Source organism: Tympanuchus pallidicinctus, unplaced genomic scaffold, assembly GCF_026119805.1.
Source record: "Tympanuchus pallidicinctus isolate F22 unplaced genomic scaffold, pur_lepc_1.0 scaffold7, whole genome shotgun sequence".
In the NCBI taxonomy this organism is placed as follows: Eukaryota; Metazoa; Chordata; class Aves; order Galliformes; family Phasianidae; genus Tympanuchus; species Tympanuchus pallidicinctus.
The window spans coordinates 22,262,417-22,285,068 of record NW_026294791.1 but is presented as its reverse complement, the minus strand read 5'-3'; the positions used below and the strand labels follow the sequence as shown (position 1 = coordinate 22,285,068).

The 22,652-nt window shown below is 37.8% G+C and overlaps 1 protein-coding gene across 2 annotated transcripts; it reads right to left on the bottom strand.

The window, feature by feature from the left end:
* Positions 1–6,165: 6,165 nt before the first annotated feature.
* On the bottom strand, positions 6,166–22,545 carry UCHL5 (ubiquitin C-terminal hydrolase L5). 2 transcript variants are annotated; one of them, XM_052667058.1, is made up of 11 exons: positions 22,330–22,545; positions 21,016–21,079; positions 20,206–20,311; positions 12,725–12,850; positions 12,579–12,640; positions 12,350–12,480; positions 11,495–11,558; positions 10,235–10,337; positions 9,700–9,813; positions 8,412–8,510; positions 6,166–6,787 (listed from the first exon to the last, which is right to left on the bottom strand). In XM_052667058.1, exons 1-11 carry the CDS (start codon positions 22,409–22,411, stop codon positions 6,743–6,745), a joined length of 996 nt encoding a protein of 331 aa, XP_052523018.1. In that variant the 5' UTR covers positions 22,412–22,545; the 3' UTR covers positions 6,166–6,742. The 2 variants fall into 2 exon arrangements, with proteins under 2 accessions (XP_052523018.1, XP_052523019.1); XM_052667059.1 differs by lacking the exons at positions 20,206–20,311; positions 21,016–21,079; positions 22,330–22,545 and adding an exon at positions 15,897–15,962.
* Between the last annotated feature and the right edge of the window lie 107 nt (positions 22,546–22,652).

Sequence of the window (22,652 nt, the reverse complement as noted above, 5' to 3'; positions counted from 1 at the left end):
GCATTAATTTAAATGCACAGAGTGAAAATACAGAATATTCTTCTTAAAGTAGCTGAAGCATAAAACAAAGATCAAGATTCTACCTTTGATTTTTTTCTCAGTGGTAAGATTTGATTTTTGAATAACTTTGGTCATTGTTTGTGCATAAGACATTTCTTATCCCAAATGATCCCTACAATACAACAATTTTCAGAGGGAAAAGAAGGAACTCGTCACACTGCAAATATAGTTTAGATGCATTCATCATATCCTTCTTCTAACCTGTATCAACTATTTGCTTCAGGACTTCAGTGTTGCGTTAATTGATCAAAGCTGTGGGTGACATTTCTGGTATTTTAAGTATTTACCATTCATTCCAACCAGGAATTTACAGTAAAATGCTTAATGGGAGCTTTCATGAATGACGGAAATACCTCCAGTTAAGCAACAACTAAACAGATTTCCCAGGCTAAACCAAGTTTTCTGGTTGTTTCTATCGGACATCTTTGTTTCTTTTGGCAGTGGAAAGAAGATCATAGTAAACCTAATCGGTGATTTATTATGAGTCACAACAAGTGAATCAAATTTAATGGAAAATGAATCACATACCACAGCATTATCCATTATTGCTACTTCCTCAGGCTAAATTTCTTGCTGATTATGGAATTCACTGATGTTTTTATTGTCCTGTCTGATTCTCGCATATTTCAAACATCCTAAGAGGTTTAGATCCTTCACTACCTAACATCATAAACTTAATGGAAACTATCGCAGCAGATGCTAACCGAACTTGCTTGTGTAGAAACAAACTGCAAAACATTCATGTAACAGCTTACTTCAAACACGGAGCTGTTTGACGTAAAAGTAAAGAATGAGTTTTTAAAAGTCAAAGCTAAAGGGCCATGCCAAATATTTGCCAGGATAAAAGCCATGCTATAAGATATTCAGCACTGCAGAAAAGTGCAAAATGAAGAAATTAAGGCTGTAAATATTGAAAAGCTACTCAGAGGAACAGCATAGCAAGTCTACAGGTCCAACTACGTCATAACAAGACTACAGGTTCTAACTACATCTGAAAAGCACCCTCAAAACTCCTGTACTCCGTAGGAAAATAAATGAACAGATAAATCAATGAGTATCATAGGATCACCATTTCTAAATATTATTATAACCAAATTTATTGCATAGATCTTTATTATCTACAGAAAGTCTAAGTCAAATACTTGCCTCAAAAGCATTTCAGGACATACAGACAGATCTCTCAAATGCACTTGCATGGGAAAAGCCTACATGACACTGAATCAAAGGGACACTCAAGGGGCTCTGAAGAACAGCAAACCTACATCCTCCAACGCACTCCACATTCAAAGAGTTAAATGAAAACTGGAGTTGCAACTGCTGTTCCTTTAATGATCATCAGGAGAAATGCTTTTCATCCAAGTTTCATCCTTTCTTCTGGGGAAAAAAAAATGAAAGAAGCAACCCATGGTTCTTATATTAATTCTTCCCTATGCTTCCCCACTATTACTCCCAAATTTGTTTTACTATCTTATTCCAAATCTCCCCAACTTCCCTTCCTACAAACAAAAATAGTTTCTTTTTTAGCTGAGATACCACGTTATGAAGTCAGAGATGATGAGATTTAGCAAGAATATTTGCAGCCTATGTATGTGTTCCAGTTCTGACATATTAATCGCTGGTGTACCAGCTGTGCCACAAAGAAGAAATGATACAAAGAACAATTTAATTTTCCAAAAAAAAGAATCTCTTTTCATAGAGGAGCACCTAAGCTCCCACACATCACTGAATGAGCATATATTTATTTTCTACTAGGACAAGTAAATAACTCACACTTCAGTGCATAACTGCTAACTAATTGTCTTAAATGAGACCAAAGTCAGTAGTAGTAGTTCATGTAAAAGAAGTTCTTGAAGTATGAATTGTAAGCACACTGACCATTTCAGTATTTAAAGTAAATATTTGACCCCGAAACAGGGGGGAAATGTTTAAAAGACAGTAAGGAAAAACACAGTTCCTTTAGTAACTGCCACCTGTTAGCTGAAGAACACCGTTAAGGAGGACTAACCCCAAGTCTGTATGGCTACACACACAGTATGGTCTGTCTGCTGGTAGCAATGCAAGGAACCTGGACTACCAAAGTTACTGCACTCATGTTAGATTTGTTTCCTTTTATCAGTTTATTAAACCAGATGAGATGTCAGAAGGAGCTGCACAGATATTCTTCCCACAGCGTGCTTCCACGGTACAAGCAGAACTGTACAGAGACACACAGATGAGTCTCAGCTATCTATGACATTCCTCAGCACAATGTGGGATCTCCCCCAAGATAAGATAGAGGGACCCCCTGTCACAGAAGGCAAGCAAGTAGAAGCTCTCTCACTAGCACACAGACAACGTGAAGTAACAGTCTCTACCAGTTCCTGTCAAGTGGGACAGTAATGTCTGTCTCATTTCCATGTAGCAACATCCAGGCTTTTCTTCACGTAATCAAGCAAGCGTACCTCCCACTATATCTCACCCACTCTCTTCTTACTAGAGAATTAGAGAGATATGTGAACATAAATGACTCTGCCAGCCCTAGGGCTATTCTAACCACCTCCATTCCTTTTCTCCCGCCATCACCAGACCACTGACCACTGTCAGGATTAAAGGCACAGCCCAAATGCCTACAGCTTTCTGGGAGTATCTCACAGTTGTATACAGTCCCTAAGAACACAGACCTAGTGCCTGATCACTGGGCAGCAGCTCCTTGTTCTCCAGTAAGTGTGCTGCAGAGCTGGGGTTAGGATGACATTTACATGGTGGAGCAGGAAGAAAAATGAAGGAAGTTGAAGCCTCACCTTTAAGTCTTCCTTTTTTCCTCCTATAAGAGCAAACTGAACGCTTGGCAGTAATTTAGGAAACACTAATCATGTTTAGAATACTTCTTAGCACTGCCGCATTTAGACTTCTAAGTAAATACTTAGCATGAAACTTCCTGAAATGCTCTATAGATTTCTGAGGGATTGAGAAACAATCAAATGTGTTACCAACCAGTAACTGGAATGAAAAACAGAAGGATGCAATAAAAAGCTCATTTTCTCCCACTCTTGGAAAACAATTTTTCCTATTGCAAAGGAAAACTTGTAAGCTGTGATTCTATTTAGCTGCAATGAGCCAAGTCAAATGCACCCCAGCTGTTCATAAAGGCACATATTATGGCAGCATAATGAACATGTGTTTTCATCAGGACTTGCTCTTTGCTTTTCCATCAGCATTAACAGCACAGGAGCTGAACACTAGCTTAGTATGGATAGGAGACACCAAATTACAAACTGCTTGCTCTTCCCTTCTTTGCATTATCCAGTATAGACAGGGGTATATGACTTTTTATTATAAAAGCATTTCCAGATGCTTGCTGTAAAGAAAGTGACACACATATGCACTTCTGTGTGTGCTTGCAGGAAGTGTTTCCAATAAGAGCTTTTGGATGTCCAAATAAGATAATCTTGTTCTTATGACATATCTTGCATGTATTTCATGTTTTCTTGTTTAAATCAGGATACAGCAATTAACTTGGTACCACACTGCCATCAATAACATTACCAGAAATTAATTTAAATGCATGCTATTTTTCATTTCACTGAACTGTACAAATCAGGTACTGATAGAGCTGTAGATGATTGCTTAGCTTCTATTAGAGATGTGTCCTAGCAAGTCGCTATTTGTAGAGTTAAAAAAGTCATGTAGGATGTAAATAAAGGATGTAAATAAAGTGTAAACACTGCACAAAATATGGAAAATACTTGCCTATCGTTGCAAAACATTCAACTGTAAACTTGCAAAGTGCCTTCAGTATAATAAACTCTATTCGATGTTATTAATAGAGGGAAGTGAGACCATCTGGAGCAGACAAAAAGACTCCATGGCTGAACTGTTTTACTTCAATACTTGCAGTTATTAGATACAACAGAGAAAGCTACTTAGGGATAAAGAATTGCATAGGTTGGTCCCACGTGATTGAAATACATGCATACACGCTCTGTGCACTTCTTCCTAAGTGGAAGGCTTTATAAATGCTTATGTTCTCCATTTATGCAACTCTCAAAGCCTTGCTACTGGCCCAAGATGAGACCTGTGGAATTACCACTAGAAGAAATTAAATAAAACATGATTTTACCTTGTGTTCATTAATTCTTGAGTACACCACTTTTAAATAACCATACCAGAGCGCCCAGAGACTCCACATGCTACACTGTCTGCCTCCACAGCCGCAGCAGAATAAATCAATCTGCTATTTGCTTTAAGAAGCTGATACACCAATGTATATGCATGGGTGGCATTACCATTTTCTCTGCAATATCCTTTAATTAAACAGGATACCATGAAGTTTAAAGAAAAGCTCTTTATATTATTAGATGAAGGTGTCAGCTAAGAATAATTTGTCAACATTTTAGATGCAGCAATCAGGCGTGCACAGACACCTGCTCTAGACACATAAACACACTACATATCTGGCTGGCTTTTTTGTTGTTGTTTTTCCTCAAAATCTCCGTTCATCAGTACCATAACCACCTGGAACCAACTCATCCTATAATACTTTGCTTCTGCTTGTGGATAACTTAAACACTTAAACATCTTCCTATAACCAAAATAAATTTTACTTGGAATAGTGTGGTGGGAATGATCTTTTTCCCTAAAGCAGCAACTGAGCACAGCAGTACATTGGCACATCTGATTTCACAGTGAATACAACAGGATTTTGAAAGAATGATTCGGGTCTGGTTGATGGGTAAGCTGAATGCACTGAATAAATACTTTTAGAATACAGCAGTAACTGAACATCTTAATAAGGATTAGAAGATCCCAAACATTTCAGGGCAATGCAATGTTCTTTGCTGCTGAATGAAAGGCTATAGGGCTTCTGTTACATGGATTTCCAGGGTGTGATGTTAGGTATGTCTAATTTTCAGTACTTACTCTATTAAAGTATCATTTTTAATTGTAACTTCAATTATTTTACCACTTTCATTAACTTAGCTAACAAATATCTCCCACTGCAGTTGTATCATTGCACCATGTCACTCGCTAGAAAGTAAGTGGAGGAGAATGCAAGTTGAGGATTAAAGACAAACCTAAACCATGGTATTAAGAAATATCCCACATTATTAAATTTAGCAGCCAAATTTACTGGCAGCCAAAGCACAGCGACGGCACACTGAAATTTGACAGTGGGTTATTAGAATCTTAGCAAGTAGGAGACTGCTGACCTCTTTTGAAGGACAACAACATAACAGTGAAGCAGAATTCTTCACAGAAATCAAACTTGGTGTTCACTACCACTGTGGTCACATTTCAGTTGACTCCCCACTGTGTATTCATTCCAGAAAAACACACAGGCTTTGAAATTAATCATAGCACAAACCTTGATCCACTGTATTAGTAGCAATAGGTAGCTTCACGTGGTATGGTAGAACAAAGCCCCAAAATTCTGTTTCACCCCTTCAACATTTTATCAGTTGATCACATCTGTTTTGTATGGGGCTTTCCAGAAATTCTCTAGAGAACACTCTCATACAAGATCAAATGACCTCACAGTTCAATGAAGTCTAACTTTAGACAAATCAAAACTAACACCTTTCACTGGTTTTAAGTGTCTTCCAAACATACAATCGGAGGCCTTTTACTTATTTTCCCCTATTTCTTGTTCAAGCCCTTTGGAAGAATACTGGAAGTCCCCCAAATGAATTTACATACACTATACGCTAATTTTGCTTAAGTAATTTCAGACTTACACATTGTCACAACAACCTGTTGCTATCTTTACCAAAACAGTTCTCCTGTCCTTAGTGGAAACTGGGTAGTGCTAAGAAAGCAGAAGCCTTTGCGCTCCCTCTGGTCCATGGACAACAGGTCAACTGTCTTCCACTCCAATGTTATGAACAAGAACCTTATTACATGTTTTTTCTTACACTATAGCATTTGCTGTGACAATTATTTCCTTTTACCTCCTATGGTCAATTAAAAAGTACTGTTTTGAAGAAATAACATACAAGATTATATCCAATGCTAACACCCAAAACAACAGCAAACAAAACTTCAATGCAGATACTCAGTCACAAGGCTGGCAACCTCCAATACATCTTAGTTATCATATTCAACAACAAAAATACCACAGGAAGAAAGTTTGCCAAAATAAAAATGGGAATATTTATTTTCTTTTCTACTAAAGCAATGCAGATCTGAGATTATACATCGGTCTTTGCAAATGTTTCTACTGCTAAATTTGTAGTTTTCAACTTTGTAAAAAATTAGACATGGACTTCAAAAAACAAAGACACAGGGCATGTCACTGAACAACTGGATAACGAGGATGAGCTCAGAACAACTGTTAGTAGGGATGAGCAAAGAAAGCTCATGCTTAGACTTAAATTCCAGCATTTGCATCATTACCATATACTCACGTGGGACAAAACGGGTACATTTTCCTTGCACATGTTTAAGCCCACTTTCCAAACACTCAGAAATCAGACTTAAATAAGGAATTTGACCAGTAGAACCTAACCATTACTTAGTAGTACTACATGCACAAGATGCAAGGGAAGCAAAAAAAAAAAACTAGACCCGTGCATACAGCATAAGACAAACTGTTACAATTGTCAAACGTGCGATGGACAAAATTTAACATTTATGAAAAGTTTTATTTGTTGTCATGAAAATAGTTTCAGAAGCACATAGTTGTATGTATTTTGCAAGGCCATCTTCACTTGGCCTCCTGAGCTTTCTTGGCATTCTGTTTTTCTTTAGCCTAGAAAGCAAAGGGATATACTGTTAAACTCAGATGATACCAAGATCTACCTTTTGTACATTTGACTGACTGCTCATAACATTGAGCCTTCTACACAGAAACACTGCAGAAGGAAACAAATTACATGTCAACTCAGACACTTGATATGTATTGTACTGTAGCTTTACTATTATTTCATAAATAGGGTAGAAAAAAGAATAGTTCCTAGCAAAGATTTTTGCAGATTACTTATAACCTGCATCAATTTCCTGGTTGGACTCGATGATCTTTAGGGTCTTTTCCAACCTGAGCGATTCTATGAATTGATAAGGAACGTAACACACAAAATAAAGCATTCGTTTTAAACCCCCAGTTACTATGTTACAGTAAACTACTAATCTACAAAAGTACTCCTCAAAGCTCAAGTAAAAGAATGTATACATCACATAATGCACAGGTTGTTCTGAAAGTAATACCTCCTATTTATTTCCATGAAAGGCACAACAGATAAGAAGACCACAATAACGTTATTCGATAGAGCAAATTCTCAGCTATAAAATGCTCTTTTTACAGCCACCACCATTAGCTATGCATTTTCACCAGAGCTTGTAAAAACCTGCGGCAGCAAAGGTGACCTGCTGTTGCCACTACTGAAACAAACCACCTACTGCCTCACTGTCCTCGTATCCACTGTTTGGTCTTCATAAGTGTTCACAAGCACTGGTGAATGTCAATGGGTACAATATTTTCTGCCTGGAGGAATTCAATGATACACCTTTGCTTTGTACACACTTCCATGTCAGACATCATTCTGTCAGACTGTCCCTCTGCTGCCATCTGTCATGTGGCAACAACACATAATGGAATACTGGCAAGAAGGTTTAGCCTGTACTGCCACACCTCCAAATCTGCCTCCAATGTCACGGGCCAACATAATAAAACAGAAGACATTACTCTCAGAGAAGCCCTTGTATTTAGCATTTTTTTCCCCCAGCAGAGTGACATTCAGACCTTCTTCAATTAGAGTTCAAAATTAGGAATACTATCTACTGCACAAGTAGATAAGCAAACTGGTCCTACGATCTCATTATAATTCAGGCCAAGTACTTAAAAAGCCATATATAACCTTTAATGACCTTGCCAAGGCGACAGACAAACTTCAGTGAAGATGCTTAAATCCTAATAGCAAATCAACATTAATATCTACATACTGTACAAAGGAGAACTGAAGCAGTGAATCTACATCAGGACAACGAAGAGAAAATTTCAAGCCCTCTAAATTACCAGAACTCTGTGCACAGGTTGCCACCTAGTGTTGATATTGAAATACATCAATAGATCCCAGGTTGGCAAAAGGAAGTCTTGTACACAGATACGGGGATTCACAGACATTTAAATAGGGTTTGTCAAGACCACAGAATGATTCAGGTCAGGAGGGACATTTAAGATCATCTAGTCCCAACTCCCTGCCGGTGAAAAGCACTCCTGCCTATAGACTAGGTTGCTCAAAGCCCCATCCAGCCAAACCAATTTTAATTAAAAAAAAAAAAATCCATGCCTGTATAATAGACCACATTTTCAAGTAGAATGTATGAAAAGTTATAGTAATACATTGTTACTTCTAATTCAGGCAAGAAATACTCACTTTTTCTACTAATGGTATTAACTGTTGATGTTCTGCTAGAGTCTTTAATAATTCCATGATGAAGGGCAGGTAGTTATGTTTTCTTCTAATGTTTTCAATCTAAAGACAATTCACAAAAGATAAAATTCAGATAAAGATAAATTAACAAAATTATTGTATCACTAAAAGTGGATTTTCTCTTTTCTTCTGAAGACTCCATTGGAGTTTTTTTTTAATTACATTTTAGCCAGTTCAAAAATAAAGTCCATGTCAAATTTTTGAGCACACAGTGAAAAAATGAAAGTCATATGAACTCAGTGTATAAGGCACAAACTCTCCTTAAGGACCCCAAGTGGATAACTTGAAGAAAGAAGTTGACTTCTATGTAGTTTCCATAATATTTCAAAATACAATTATGAAGTTTAAGCATTTTTTGGCCTCCCTATTTCAGTGTTTTGCCTATTCTCATGCTTCATGAAGTGCACACATTTTTCATTACTTCAGCATAGTTTCTGGATGCTATGGAACATAATGCAGTGACACTACTCCAGAATAGGCAGTCACAACACTTTACAGCACTGAAAAGGAAATTAGCACAAGTACAGTAGAGATAAATACCAAATTACCATTTACTGAAAAAGAAAAAAAAGAAGCAATTGGTTATCCTGCTTCTAAACTTTAATTCTTCTCAAAACATTCTGTGAGAAGTATTACAGAATCATCAAAAAGTTATAAGGGATGATTTCAGAGCAGCTTCCCCATATCTGATTTTCATTAATGTAATACGCCCTCTTAAAAGATGACATACTTTCAGTACACTTGAATAAAATACTTATTTAGGATAATGAAAACCACATCAGTTGTTCCTACACTGCTACTTACTTAAGAAAAAGATAGCAGGTAAACTGTAACAAAAAAAAAAACCAACAAACAATTAAAACATCCTATGAGAGCTTCTTCACTGAACACAATATCTATGTGTCAGATTAGTTGATGTATGGGCAAACACAGAAGGGCTCTATACATGAAGTCCAAAGACTTCCTGACTTGGCTTAATAAATAAAGAACATTAATTACAATGATAGCTGGAAAAGCTTGTATGAAAGTTCAGCAAAAAACTCAGATTAACACATGAAATTTCACATGAAATTCAGGAATGGCATAGGAACTTACATCAAAAGCTGTAACAGGTTACATTTCTAATACCCAAATTCCTACAGATTAATTTCAGCAGTCTCCCATAGACATAACAGCTGGCCTTTCCTTGCCATGTGCCCATATTTGGATCAAAAAAGCAAAGGTAACATACCTTGTATCTCTTTAGTTTTTGGTTTTCTTCTTCAATTAACATCTGATATTTTGCAACTTCTGACTGTATAGAACTTAACATGTTACTACTTTGATCTGTATCCATAGGTTCCTCCTTGCACAAAACAGAAAAAGTGAAGTTAATGCACTCTTCTTATTTAAACAAAGAAAAAAAGTCTTGCTGTTTGAATATTCCAATTATAGCAGAAGAAAATCAATTTTGCTTATTTATGAAATTTCTGCAGTTGATTATGTGGATTAGCTTTATTATTTGGAAAAATATAGTTCCATTGCAACAGCATATTAGCCAGGATAGACAGACACAATGATGTGTTTGCCCTGTACTCAGTGCTCAGAAAACTAACTAGGTCTGCAACACCTATCTCCATGTGGCACTGCACTGGACAGATGTAATCATCCATCCTTCCTCCTTTTAGTCGATGCTTCATTTGAAGCAAGGAACAAAGCTGGTGAATAATAAAGACATGGAACTGTTCTCACAGATCTAATCCAGTAATTTAAACACCATGACTTACCTCTGCAAGTTGTCGCTGTAATTCTGCAATTCTCTGTTCATATATCATCTTTCTGTCAGATACAATAGCCATCAAATTAAACCTTATCTCACCTTCACTGTATCTGTAAGAACAACAAGAAGGAACAAAAAGCTTTCAAAATCAGTGTTTTACACAAAAAACTCAAAACTCTTCTTCAGGATTTCCTTCCACTGTAAGGGAATACATTTTTGGAGCATCAGGGGAAACACACAGAGTTGTATTAAATCAAGTTGTGCTGCAGATCCAATTCTGCCATGAAATAAAAACCTCAGGTTAGCACTTCCCAAACTGTAACTTCTAATAATCTCTTCTCCCAAGATACTACTATTCCTGTATGCTACCACAAAAAAAATAAGTATTTGAAGCTATATTCCGAAGGGGAAAGGGAAGGCAAACAACAACACAAAAGCACTACGACAACAAAACCCAAAAGGGCATGGCTGACAAGAAAAACTGCACAAGAATACTGCATGCAATACTCGTACACTCTCAGTATTGTTACTGGCTATGAAGTGTTGGAGACTTACTCACAGGATGTGAAAAATATATTCAGCAGTAAGACTAACAGCCCTTTAAGAGCATAAATCCTGAAAATGTGAGTTGGCAGTTAGGTTTGTCGTATCAAATGAAAGACTTAAAGTAGATGACTTCAAAAGTTACTTCCTAAAAACTGTGTAAAATCAACTCTAACAACTTCAGTGCTGCTGCACCTTGGAGTAAGAGCTGTGAAGCTGAAGAAACTCTAGATTAATTCTTCTAGATGAAATTTCTACACCAAGCCATATACCTAAGGTTAATTTTCTACAAATACCAGCTATACAGATGTATTTATTAGCTGGCGTTTTCAATTATAAGTGCACACTCAAACATTATCAATGGTAACAGGCGTGAGTTTTCACTTGCAGAGACCCACAGCCACCTAACACATTAAATCTTGCTCTTTTTTCAAAGTACTAGCAGCATCTCTCTTCACTACACATACCTACTTTGACTAACCACACTGGAGCACAGCATATCTGAGACTTAGCTATTCATCATATTTGGCTCATGCTGGGCAATTCTGAAGTCACACACTGATATACACATAAAGGGATGCACAAGCTTCACTCCTCAGAAATTCAGTTGAAAGCCTTTAACTGAAGGAAATCAAGAATAAATAACTGTTTTTTTTTTTTCTTTTTATATACGTAGATATATCTACGTAATGAGTTCTATTTTAAAAGCATCACAATCATTTACTTTTGTATCCGTTTCTCTATGACAGGTCTCACAGCACTTATCCAGTCATCTTGATTGCATGAACCTAGGAAAAAAACAAATTAAAAAAAGATTACTTCAGGCCATGACTCAACCGTTCCCATACAGGTAGAACGAGAAAAGGCACTGGAGACAGAGTATGGAACACTGTGACATATAGAAGACACTAAAGGAAGTGCAAAAACATGATTGGTACCACAGAGCTTTCAAGATGCAAGATGTTATACATACCACAGATTAAGATTACAAGATATGAAACAGGAACTCTAAAAGAGAGCAAAACTAAGCTAGGACTAGCTATCCTTTAATATAGTTTGGAAATTATTTGCTACACACGGGGAAGCAAGGGCACTGTGTGTCAGACGCATAATGGACAAGTGTATGGGGTCAGCCATATACACCTGCACAGGAACTCTTACAAAATAGAAGGACAGACTACAATTTGGAAAAAAACCACATCCTTGAAAGCATGACTTGGGAATTGTTACCTTGGCTGACAGTATCACAAGCAAAAGACAATGCTGCAGAAAAATTCTAGCCAAAGGGACTGCATAATACGAGTACCAAGGAAAAACAAAAGCATTACATAGCTCTAATATTGTGTTCGCTTGTTTGAAGAGACATTGTAGAGAACAACCTGTTTTCTTACACAAGAAGAGAAAGCAGGAGGAAAAATGGATTGTCTGATCAACAAAAATACAACAATATAAATTGCTGCAAAGCAGTATGTGCCTTAATATTAAGGGAATCTATAAGTTATTCTTTAAACAACACATAACCAACGTGTTGCAGGAAGTTCTGAACATCCTTTGTTTTAACAATAAAACAAAATACTACCTAAATCAATTGGTCCTTCCCTTAATCCATCCAGCTCATACAGCCGTCCATTAACAGGAACATAGCTTACAAAGTGAAATGCATCTTCTTCTTTTGCTGAAGACTTTGCATCAAATTCAAACATCTGCTGCCTGCAAAGAACATGTTAAAATAAATAAATCAATAAATCAGATGAAAGGGAATCTGCATGAATCCTTCCTAGCTGGAAAACATGTAAAACACCTGCTACCTGGCAAAGCTGTTGTGAACTTGTCGAATCACTTCGGAGTTGCTTAGTGCCAAGCCTTTCATCTGAAATTGAGTAACAAAATTGAATGGTAAGCCTACATCTAAAAAGCCTGATTATTTAAAATACAGGGAGTAGCAGGCACTTACCGCAGCATCAAAACTCTGTGAAAATTCTTTAAATTCTGACAAAGTCTCTCCTAGGCGGATATCCTGATGAGCGCAATTTAACAACACACTTACTATGGCTTGAGTAGCACAAGCATTATTTATCACCTAGAAAAAAAAAGAGTTGATAATTTGCTCAGTGTCGGTGACAAAAGTATAATTCAGGCTTGGCAACACTTCTGATTACACTTTCCTTGCTGAGTCACATTACAGCTTCACTCTAAAAATATGCCAGCAAACACAGTCTGAGCAGCCACAGAAGCACGGGTGCTGGAGGCACTACTAAAATGAATACCCAGTGGCTGTTGCACACTATTCATTGACTAAACGAGTATTTCACACTCTCTGCTTAGAAACTGTCCTTCTGTTGATTCACTGCTTCCACTTTTTGTCCTTTATTAAATCATAAAAGGACAAATCAAATGAGAACACACCGATTTTACTGGTCATCCCACTAAAATAGCATACAGAGCGAACTACTCAGACTATATTGTATTTATAGCAAAAAAAAAAAAAAGTCATCCTTGCAAAGAGTTTCTTTTGAATGATCAGAATTCCCAAAGCAATTAAGAGCCTCCAAAAACATTTGTGTGGGGGAAATAAAACATGTAACAGGATCTATATACACACATATATTTTAAGAAGTTACGCAGGATAAAACATATCAAATATCCAAGGGACAAGCTAATAAAACTTACAGGCGTTTTGAGATATAAAGACTATATTTTTAAAGACTGTTTTGATGAAGAAAGAGCCATACGAAAATTCAGATCTTACCCCTGTTACTTGGCTATACTCCACCCTTTTGAATCAAAGTTACTACTTTGTGTAACTGTTTCTTAAATCACCTGGTTAAATCTCTATTTAATATTTCACTGTTAGAAAACACATTCAAAACTCTTCATATTTCAGCACTGCCTTTAATGTGTTTTGTTCTTTTTTAATAATATCCACATTAAAATAAAGTATAAAAGAATATAAAGATGCCTGTAACACAATAAAGTTATGAGGTTACAATACAAGGCATCTCAGTTTTTTTCCTGAGGGAGCTGCAGGCTAGGAAAAGTAATGTTTTTTCAGCCAGGAGACTATTTTGCAATTGAAGATGGTAGCTATTAGGACTGGCAGAAATTATGCTGATTTTGTGTAAAAAGGTGAAAATCAGTTTGGGGGTGTGAATGCAAAACCACTTCCAACAAGAAAGGAGGAAAAAGGAAACTCCCCCTCATACCAACAACTTTTTGCAATCAAAACCAAATTCTCACTGATTGCAAACAGTTGTAGTACAGACATCAAAAGTGGACAGAATGAACCAGGTCATGTGTCGGCCTTTCTGTCAACCACCACAATCCTTTGCATTACCATTCCTACTCCAGAAATGGCTTCAGAGACATCAATTTCTTCCATCTTCAAAGAAATCCAACTATGTTAGCACTACATGCTGTATTAAATACACTTCATGGTATTCAGATTAGGTCTCCGTAGTGCAGATCATGAAGTAATAACAAAACACTTCCTAGTTTAAGGCAAATCTGATTGTCTTAAATTATAGTCACGAGTCAGAATAGATTACAGAAACTGAGGAAACTTAAATGGACTGCAGGCATGCAAGCTAATGGTTGGATTTCACACAATTATATAACAATTGAGCATAGAGGGGAGTCAATCTAAGGCAGAGAAGCAATGAACAGTAGCAGAACAAAATTAAATAACAGCCTAACAGAATGACATAATTCCAAAGATCTAAGGACTCTTTCCCTTGTTAGAGTGTAAAAACTGACAGTTGCCTGTCGTATGACTTGGGAGTGGTATCAGACATGGCTGCAGCACTTTGGGATGAAAGCAGGAAGATCTCCTGTGCATTAGAGAGAGCTAATCTGAAACAGTGGCGCAATCATGGTATTAAATAAGCCGACAGAGAAAGGCAGAAGAGGTAGAGAGGACAGTAGTGATCCCTGTGGTAAAGAACATGCTATTGGAATGAAGGGACATCACAGCTAACTTCCACCTATAGAATAGGATCTAATAAAGAACATGGAAGGCAGAGAATGCACTGTATGATGATCCTTACTGAAAAATCAAGATTGAACAACAGGTGCTCAGACAGACCACCAACCCAACAGTGAATTCAAAGAGGGAAAGGAAAGTAAGAGAGGGGTTTTGAGTCCAGAGGCAGATCGGCTCAGAAACTGGATCAGCTGGATAAAGGAGCTTGAAATAACAGCAAAAACAAGCTTAACATGGATTAGTGGCCTCATTCAATATCTGCCTTTCAGCATAAACAAACTCTGTATTCTAACTACTCTATGAAGTACCTGCTTAAGAGTACAAGAACAATGTTAAACTATCCTGTCTTACTGCTGCAAAACACAGAACAAATGCAGATCTTAGACCAGTGTTACTGAAATGGAAACATATTATAGAACTACAAACACTCTCCAGAACTGCAAGGCAGGAAGAAAAAGCAGCAGAAAGATTTCTGTGTGTGAATCAGAAGGTGGTGCAGACAGCAGATGTAATAAGGCAGGACTTCTGGGGGGAAGGACTTGATCTCTTGAGGTCCATTCCGATCCCTGCAGTTCTGTGACATCCCCATACCTAGGTGATGGGAGAGAAGTACCATGGCAGAGGGAAGAAGTGATCTTAGTACCTATGGTACACAAGTGCAAGGCTTGTTACAGCACAGTATTCTACCAGTGCACGCAGCCAGGCCAACATTGCTACACAGCCACCCAGCACATGCTTTTAGGGAGAAACAGTGAGGATACCCATCTACCTTAATTTCCAACATATTTCTGTGACTTAAGGTGTCTCAGCATACACTGAAAATATTTTCTACTTCTTTTTATACTGCATGACAGTATATGCAGATTGTCCTAGAAAGATTTTCAGCCTGATTTTTAGAATTTTCTGCATTTGCCCAGAAATCCCAACACCTGCCTGAGTATTTTCTATCCAGGAAGTCCTGGAAAGGACTTAATCATTAATTAAAACATTCTTATTCAGGATTCCAACTTAAAGCAGACACACATTTTTGAAACCCCCAGAAATATCTGTGTACTTAGCAAGATGTGAAGCCAGATTCCAACACAGGAGAATACTGCTGTATCACCAAGCAGAGCTTAGCTTACAACAAACCATTGCAAGGACATACCTGAACATGTTATTTTGTTACACTTTTTCACTAACGACTCAAAATTTCATAAGCAGGCACCTCTGTCTAAAAAAAACAGTTGGAAGTTTCTGGATCAGTTTAAGGTTGCACTACTTTAAGGTCACAAATTACATTCAGCTGATGGACTAGCTTTAAAACAAACAAAACCACAACACCTTTAAGCAGCCTTGTGCTGTAACTGGTAATATAACTGGCAGATTACAAGACTTCACTTAGCAAGGAGCATATTACAAAACAGTAGATTTGACAAAGCCCAGTATAAAAGAATTGGGCATTAGGACTAAGTTCTGAAACTTATTCCTGTTTAAAATTCCTATTCAAGTCATCCTTTGGAATAATAATATATATATATTATATATATTTATATAATAAATTTATAAATTTATAAATATATATATATATATTTCATTATTATATATATAATCTTCCCATAGTTATATTCCATTACTGAAAATCTTTTTCTGATTTTGATCAGGTACACTGTAGGCTCACCTCTTATGATGTTATCTGTAATCTCAACTTTAGCCTTAACATAGATATTTGGTCCATTTTAACGTTACCAAAATTGTTAGTGTCAAAGAACAGAAGAATTGAGTTTGTAGACAACTGTAGAATTGAAAACACTAAAATAAAATAGCACACAATATGCTCCAATTAGTGGCATAAAGATAGCAAGAAAACTTTGACTGGTAGTTAACAGTATAATTAATAGGATCCTGCTTCTGCAGGTGCAGATTTCCTCCCTGGTTAAATTACTGTTTTACTATCACAACTGAAATGTTTACCATCACAATGCAGCATAAAATAAATACACTGCACAAAATAAAGGCATTATGCCAGCATTTCAATAGTAATATCTGAAGGAGTTATTAGAATAGTAAGAAAATCCTAGTAAGAAAGTCTACAGCAATGGCCTTATCTTCTGTCAGAAGACGCTTTCACTTCTACACTGACTACTCTGCTATTCTAAACAGTGCTGACAACAGCTAAACACACTGAGTGGTACAATCACATAACCACTGCATGAAAAAATAATGGCAAGGGCCTACTTATGCAACACAGAAATCAGGAAAATCAGAGTTAAGGCTGAAATTGGATCCTTAACTCACCTCGTTGTGCCTAGGTATCCTAGCTCAAAGGGTATGTAAGATCATCCAGAGTTCTCTGCCCTCAAATAGAGGACCAAATCATACCTAGGCATAACAGGGAGGCCAAATTTAAGATGAGTGTGCATAAAACTGACCAGTAAAAAAAAAAAAAAACAAAACCAAAACCTTTTAATAAGCATGCAGACTCAACAGACTTGAAAATTCAACTCCTCCCTCCCTCCCAACATACTCATGATTTCATGTCAGACAACATCAACATTTTAGAATTCAGCGACCGTATTGGTATGAAAATAGACCAAACCATGAGCATGTAAAAGCTTCTTAAATAAACAGTTTCTTAATGCAATTTTGTAAGCTTGTTCTTTGCTGTGTTCTTGCAGTGTTAGAGTTTATAGCAGTTGATACTTAAGGTTTTCTCCCCCCAAAATGAAAAACAAAAGTATAGAAATGTAATATTTAATTAACACTGAAGTGCAACAGAGCTACACTGCTGGTAACACCACTTATTTTCTGCACTAAATTGATGTTTTGCGTTAACAGCTACTTAGTCCTGCTCAGAAAGGACTCAGCATTTCACTTTAGAACTTCTCTGCAGTAAGATGGCATATATCAGATCTCTTCAGATGCCAACATTTAAAGGAAAATAATGTATAAGGAGGGGGAAAAAAAAGAAGTGTCACATAGGTTTCCTGAGATTTTTCAGTGCTTCAGCATCATTTCAGTTTTGAGATACAGATCAAAGTCAAAAATCTTCACTAAACCAAAAAAGACATCCAGGATTCTGACATTCCATCCCACAAATGAATGACAGTATTTTAATCATTTTTTTCTCAGATGTTACAAATGCTACTAATAAAAAAACCTGAAAGATAGCTCTCCCTCTCTAAGCCACACCACACAACTGGCCTTTAAGTTTCATAGGGAAAAAGAGAAGTGACATAAACCCTGCCGTGTGATAGCCATAGAAGGAGTCTTACAATAGGAATATCTAATATTGATGTCAATCTTCCTTTCTGGATGACTGAGCAAGATTTACTGACTGTGGTTTCAAGAAATACAGTAATATCATTACTATCACAAAGTCACCCATTACCACTACTTACCTTTTACCAGCTCTGGCCTGTACAGGCTGATTGACCAAACTCATCTCACAAAGTGGCAGGAGATTAAACCAGAAAATACACAAAATCTATATAGAAAACTGCTTGCTAGTTAGATGAATTGGCTGTGAAAGTTCAATGAGCACGTGAGCCATTGCAAGAGATGGCGAGAATCATGCATCTGAAGGAGACAGGCTTGCAGGACCTGAACATCCTATATTCTTATCAACAGCAAATCACCAGATCAACATCTCTGGAAATTGCTTAATGATTCACTCCAGCAAATCTACCTTACAAGACAACAGATTCTAGGAGAGCAGGTGAAGTGAAGATGTGTAAGTACCTCCATGCTCACAACATGAAGTTTTAAATTTCAAGGTTTAATAAAAAAGTAAAATACAAATGTTTCAAAGAACTCGAGAAGACAAAGCTTTTTATTGTTTGCTTTATGGCTTTTTATGCTTTTGTTACCAAGCCTAACACTATCCTGATTTTCTGAAACACATTCTGCAACACAAAATTAAAAGCTCAAGACCCTTCTTAGACTCTTACTTTCAAATGCTTCAAAAAGAGAAGTATCAGGGGGAAGCAGACAATGTCAAGCAAACAAAAGTTTGGAAACTTTTCAGAGGCCATTTACTCAAAGGAAAAAAAAAGATGAAATATCTTGAATGATGATAAACTCGCTCTAACTTGAGGAAAAGGAGCTTCTCTAGATTCACGTCAGTCATTTCCTCCTGCCAAGTAACTACTCTGAGAGCTGCATCAAGGATTTTTGCTGACCTTGCTTGCAGTAAGGCTACTCTATAGCCACAGGCTACTGAACTCCAGCAGTGTTTAATTACTCAGAAAGCATGAACTAAAACAGTGCCTATGACACCTACGAAACTGTAAAGATAAAGGTAAACTGATGCAGATTGTTATATCCTAAGATGGACACTGCTTGGCAGGACTCAAGACATGCAGCAGGGGAATAGCTACATAATAAAATCAACCATGGAATAAAGTCACTTATGACAGTCTGAAACAATAAGGCAGGAGGATTGTAACTGTAGCAATTAGACTAATATGAGGGGAAAGGCATTATAACAAAAGTGTGATGACAGAAGGACCAGCAAAACAGAAAGGTGCTGCAAAGGAAGGGAAGAAAATTGCTCACCTGTATCAGAAGATTACAGCTTCACAGCAGAAAGTTTCACCAACAAGGGATCTCCAAGCAGAGATCCTTCCCCAGCGGCAGTCAGCCCTTAAATGAGCTCTAAGAGAGGTGCAGCCAGGCTCCACCTCTTCTGCTCACACAGCTGAACTGCCTTCACCTGTGCTCTCAGGGCTGACCAGGACCTTTCCCCAGGTGCTCAATCAGTGCTTGAGGCTGTGACTCAACAGTTCCCATACAAATAACAAAAACTAACAGAAGACAATTATCTGCCTAATAGAAGTACACAAACAGAAAAGACAGGGAGCTGCAGATATTGATTCTGTTGTTTTTCACATTTCTGCTTTCAGTTAGCAGTGCGTGGAGAGGTCTTCACACAAACAGAAAACACTTATTTTTCCTGTAACTCAATTTAAACTTTCTGATTTAAATACTTCGGACTTAAAATGTACAAACCAAAACAGTCCATAAAATCTTCAAGTGTTATCCTAGAGTTATAATGACCTAACTGCAAAACATTTGAGAAACACAAGAGACAAGAACTTGACTGAAACAAACGTTTTGAAAGTGGCTTCAAAGAAGAAACCAATAACAAATCAAAAATAAAACAACAAATACACTACTTCTGCTGAAAACTAATTCCTTACGGTACAGAACAGTTACTTCTTATAGGACGGGGATGGCAAATAGGTAAGAGCTTTACTTCTCAATACCTCATTATGTTTTTGTCTGCTTTGACAGATCAGATTTGCTTTCCTAGCCATCTAACATATAGTATCTCATCTCACAAGATTTGTCAAAGTTGCTTCACTTAGAAAAGTGTTAATTGCTGTGTACATTTAAATAAAAAGCTGGCTTATCTTTCCATATTAAGTGCTCTGTTTTTCATGACATTTCTAACAAAAACACCAAACTTGCCGTACCTGTTTAGCAAAAAATATTGTATCCAGTCTGGAATCTTGAACAACAGAACCTGCTGGTTCCTCTCCTGGCTGCCACTTGAAAAGGAATATCAGCCCATGCACCGGTCTAAAATATAAAATTCATAGGAAAAAAACCACAAATAAACAGAACAACAATTAACAAAATAGGTGTTTCTGGCTTTAGAATTTTTTTTAATACACCTATGATAGTTTAACTGTATGCTGTTACAGTAATCCTCTTCATTATTTACCTATAAACACAGGGAGCTTGCACTGCAATTTTCAGTTAACCTTTTAATTACGGAGAACATACTTAAGGCTTCTTTCCATACAAGCTGCACAATTCCAGTGGAATTTGCATTTAGCAAGTCAAGACCAGTTTTTCTGGTCACTGTAATGATAATAGGTGCAAAACACCCTTTATGACCTATGAGCAACTGGGTAATATTTTTATAGTTATTTATCGATCACACATAAGAAACGGAATGAAAGTTTCAGTACTCCTTTTAAAATACTGAAAGATAAGAGGAGCTCCTCAAAGGATGCAATGCAAACCAAGGCTAAAATCATTACAAAACTCTTCTCACGTTCTAGCTGCTACTATCAGCTCTACCCACAAACAGAAAAGTTAGTTAATGAAACAAAGCATTAATAAAAGGTTATTTAATTGTGAAGTACTTGATTAAATCAAAACCCTGATGTAATTCAGTGCAAACTGAACACCCACCACCCAAGCTTAGGACAAGCTTCTTGCACAGTTCACACAAATATAAATAAAAAACATACAACTTAGAAAGGAAAGTTCCTTACTTCAATTTTTCAAAGTTTTCCGGTTCTAAACTCCATATTTCTTCTACTTGTGCTCCTCTACAGCCTGCACAAAAAAAAAAAGAAAAGAAAAAGTTTCCTTAGCTACTGCATTTAGAATGGATGTAACTAACTAAAAAAAAAAAAATAAATAAATCATAGAATCATAGAATGGCCTAGGTTGAAAAAGACCACAATGCTCATCTGGTTCCAACCTCCTGCTATGTGCAGGGTCGCCAACCACCAGACCAGGCTGCCCAGAGCCACATCCAGCCTGGCCTTGAATGCCTCCATGGGGCATCCACAGCCTCCTTGTGCAACCTGTTCCAGTGCATCACCACCCTCCGTGTGAAAAACTTCCTCCTAATATCTAACCTAAACCTCCGTCTCAGTTTAAAACCATTCCCCCTTGTCTTATCACTATCCATCCTTGTAAACAGTTGTTTACCCAAACAGATCTAGTCTCATTTCCTTCTATTTTCTCTTTGTAAACATCCACCAAGTTTTTATTTTTCACTCTCACAGGTCATAAGGAACAGCTTCATGATTTCTGGGTTACAGCAGCATACGAGAACAGCCAAGCTCATTAATTCCTATAAACTTCTCAAGAGAATCATTTCTCACACACTAACTTCCTTCTACTGTTATAAGATACATTTTAAATGCCAAGTGCAACACTTTATTTTTTGTGTGAACTACAGAATTTTAGCAGATAGAAAGGACCAAATTAAGGCCTGCTCTAATTTAAGTGATTTCACCAAGAGCTCAGTGAAATTCAATTACCTTCTGATCTTCAAATGCTGGAAGAGATTGTTATGATAACATGGATCCACACCATGGGACAAACAGATATCAAAGCGTGTAAGTAAATTGTAAATTAGGTGGTTATTCTTGCGTTTTAGGATACACAGCATTACAAAGCAGTTTTATAAAAACTTCCCCCCCCCCCTCCCCAAAAAAAAAAAAAAATGGAAGATTAACACATTATTTAAACAAACGCAGAAGTAAAACTAGACTTAGCTGTGTAACCGCAATAGGCTAAACAGAATAATTGGAAATCAGCATAAAACCCAGCGTTCTGAAAGCAGCCCCTCGCAGGTCACCCAGAAGCACGGTCGCGCCGCTCATCTTGCTCCCCAGCCACCCTCCTCATAGCTCACACACAAACACACACACAGCCCGCAGCCTCGCCCGCTCCCTACGAGCGGCTCCCTACGAGCGCTGCCGCAGCCGGAGACACGCGGCGGGGCCTGCTCGCCGTAAGGCCTAGAATACAACAACGCCCCTCCGGGTTCCGCAACGCCTCCGCTCCCTCACCGAAGCCCTTGATGAGTTCCGTGAAGACGCCCGGGTCGCTCTCCATGAGGCACCACTCCCCGGCGCTGCTGCCTCCCGCCATGGCGGCAGCCCGCGCGCTGCCCTCGGGCGGTAAGTGCCGCCGGCCGGCTACGCCGCGAGACCGAGACGCGCCACTCCCTTCCCGGCAGGCCCCGCGACACGCGCCGCACCTGGCATCTCTATGGTGAGGCAGGGCGGGAGCGGGAAGCAAATGCGACGAGCGGTTCCGGGTCAGCAGCAGAAACCACTTCCGGGTCAGAGCGGCGGCGGGCACGAGCGTTTCCGTCTCCATCCGGGCACTG

What these genes read in the sequence shown, in the direction of transcription:
- UCHL5 (XM_052667058.1), bottom strand. Translation starts at nt 22,411, where the DNA reads ATGGCGGGAGGCAGCAGCGCCGGGGAGTGGTGCCTCATGGAGAGCGAC. An exon ending in CACAGAGTTTTGATGCTGCG is followed by an intron (nt 12,641 to 12,724) that starts GTAAGTGCCTGC and finishes ACTCAATTTCAG; the next exon opens with ATGAAAGGCTTGGCACTAAG. An exon ending in TAATACCATTAGTAGAAAAA is followed by an intron (nt 6,788 to 8,411) that starts GTGAGTATTTCT and finishes TTTGCTTTCTAG; the next exon opens with GCTAAAGAAAAACAGAATGC.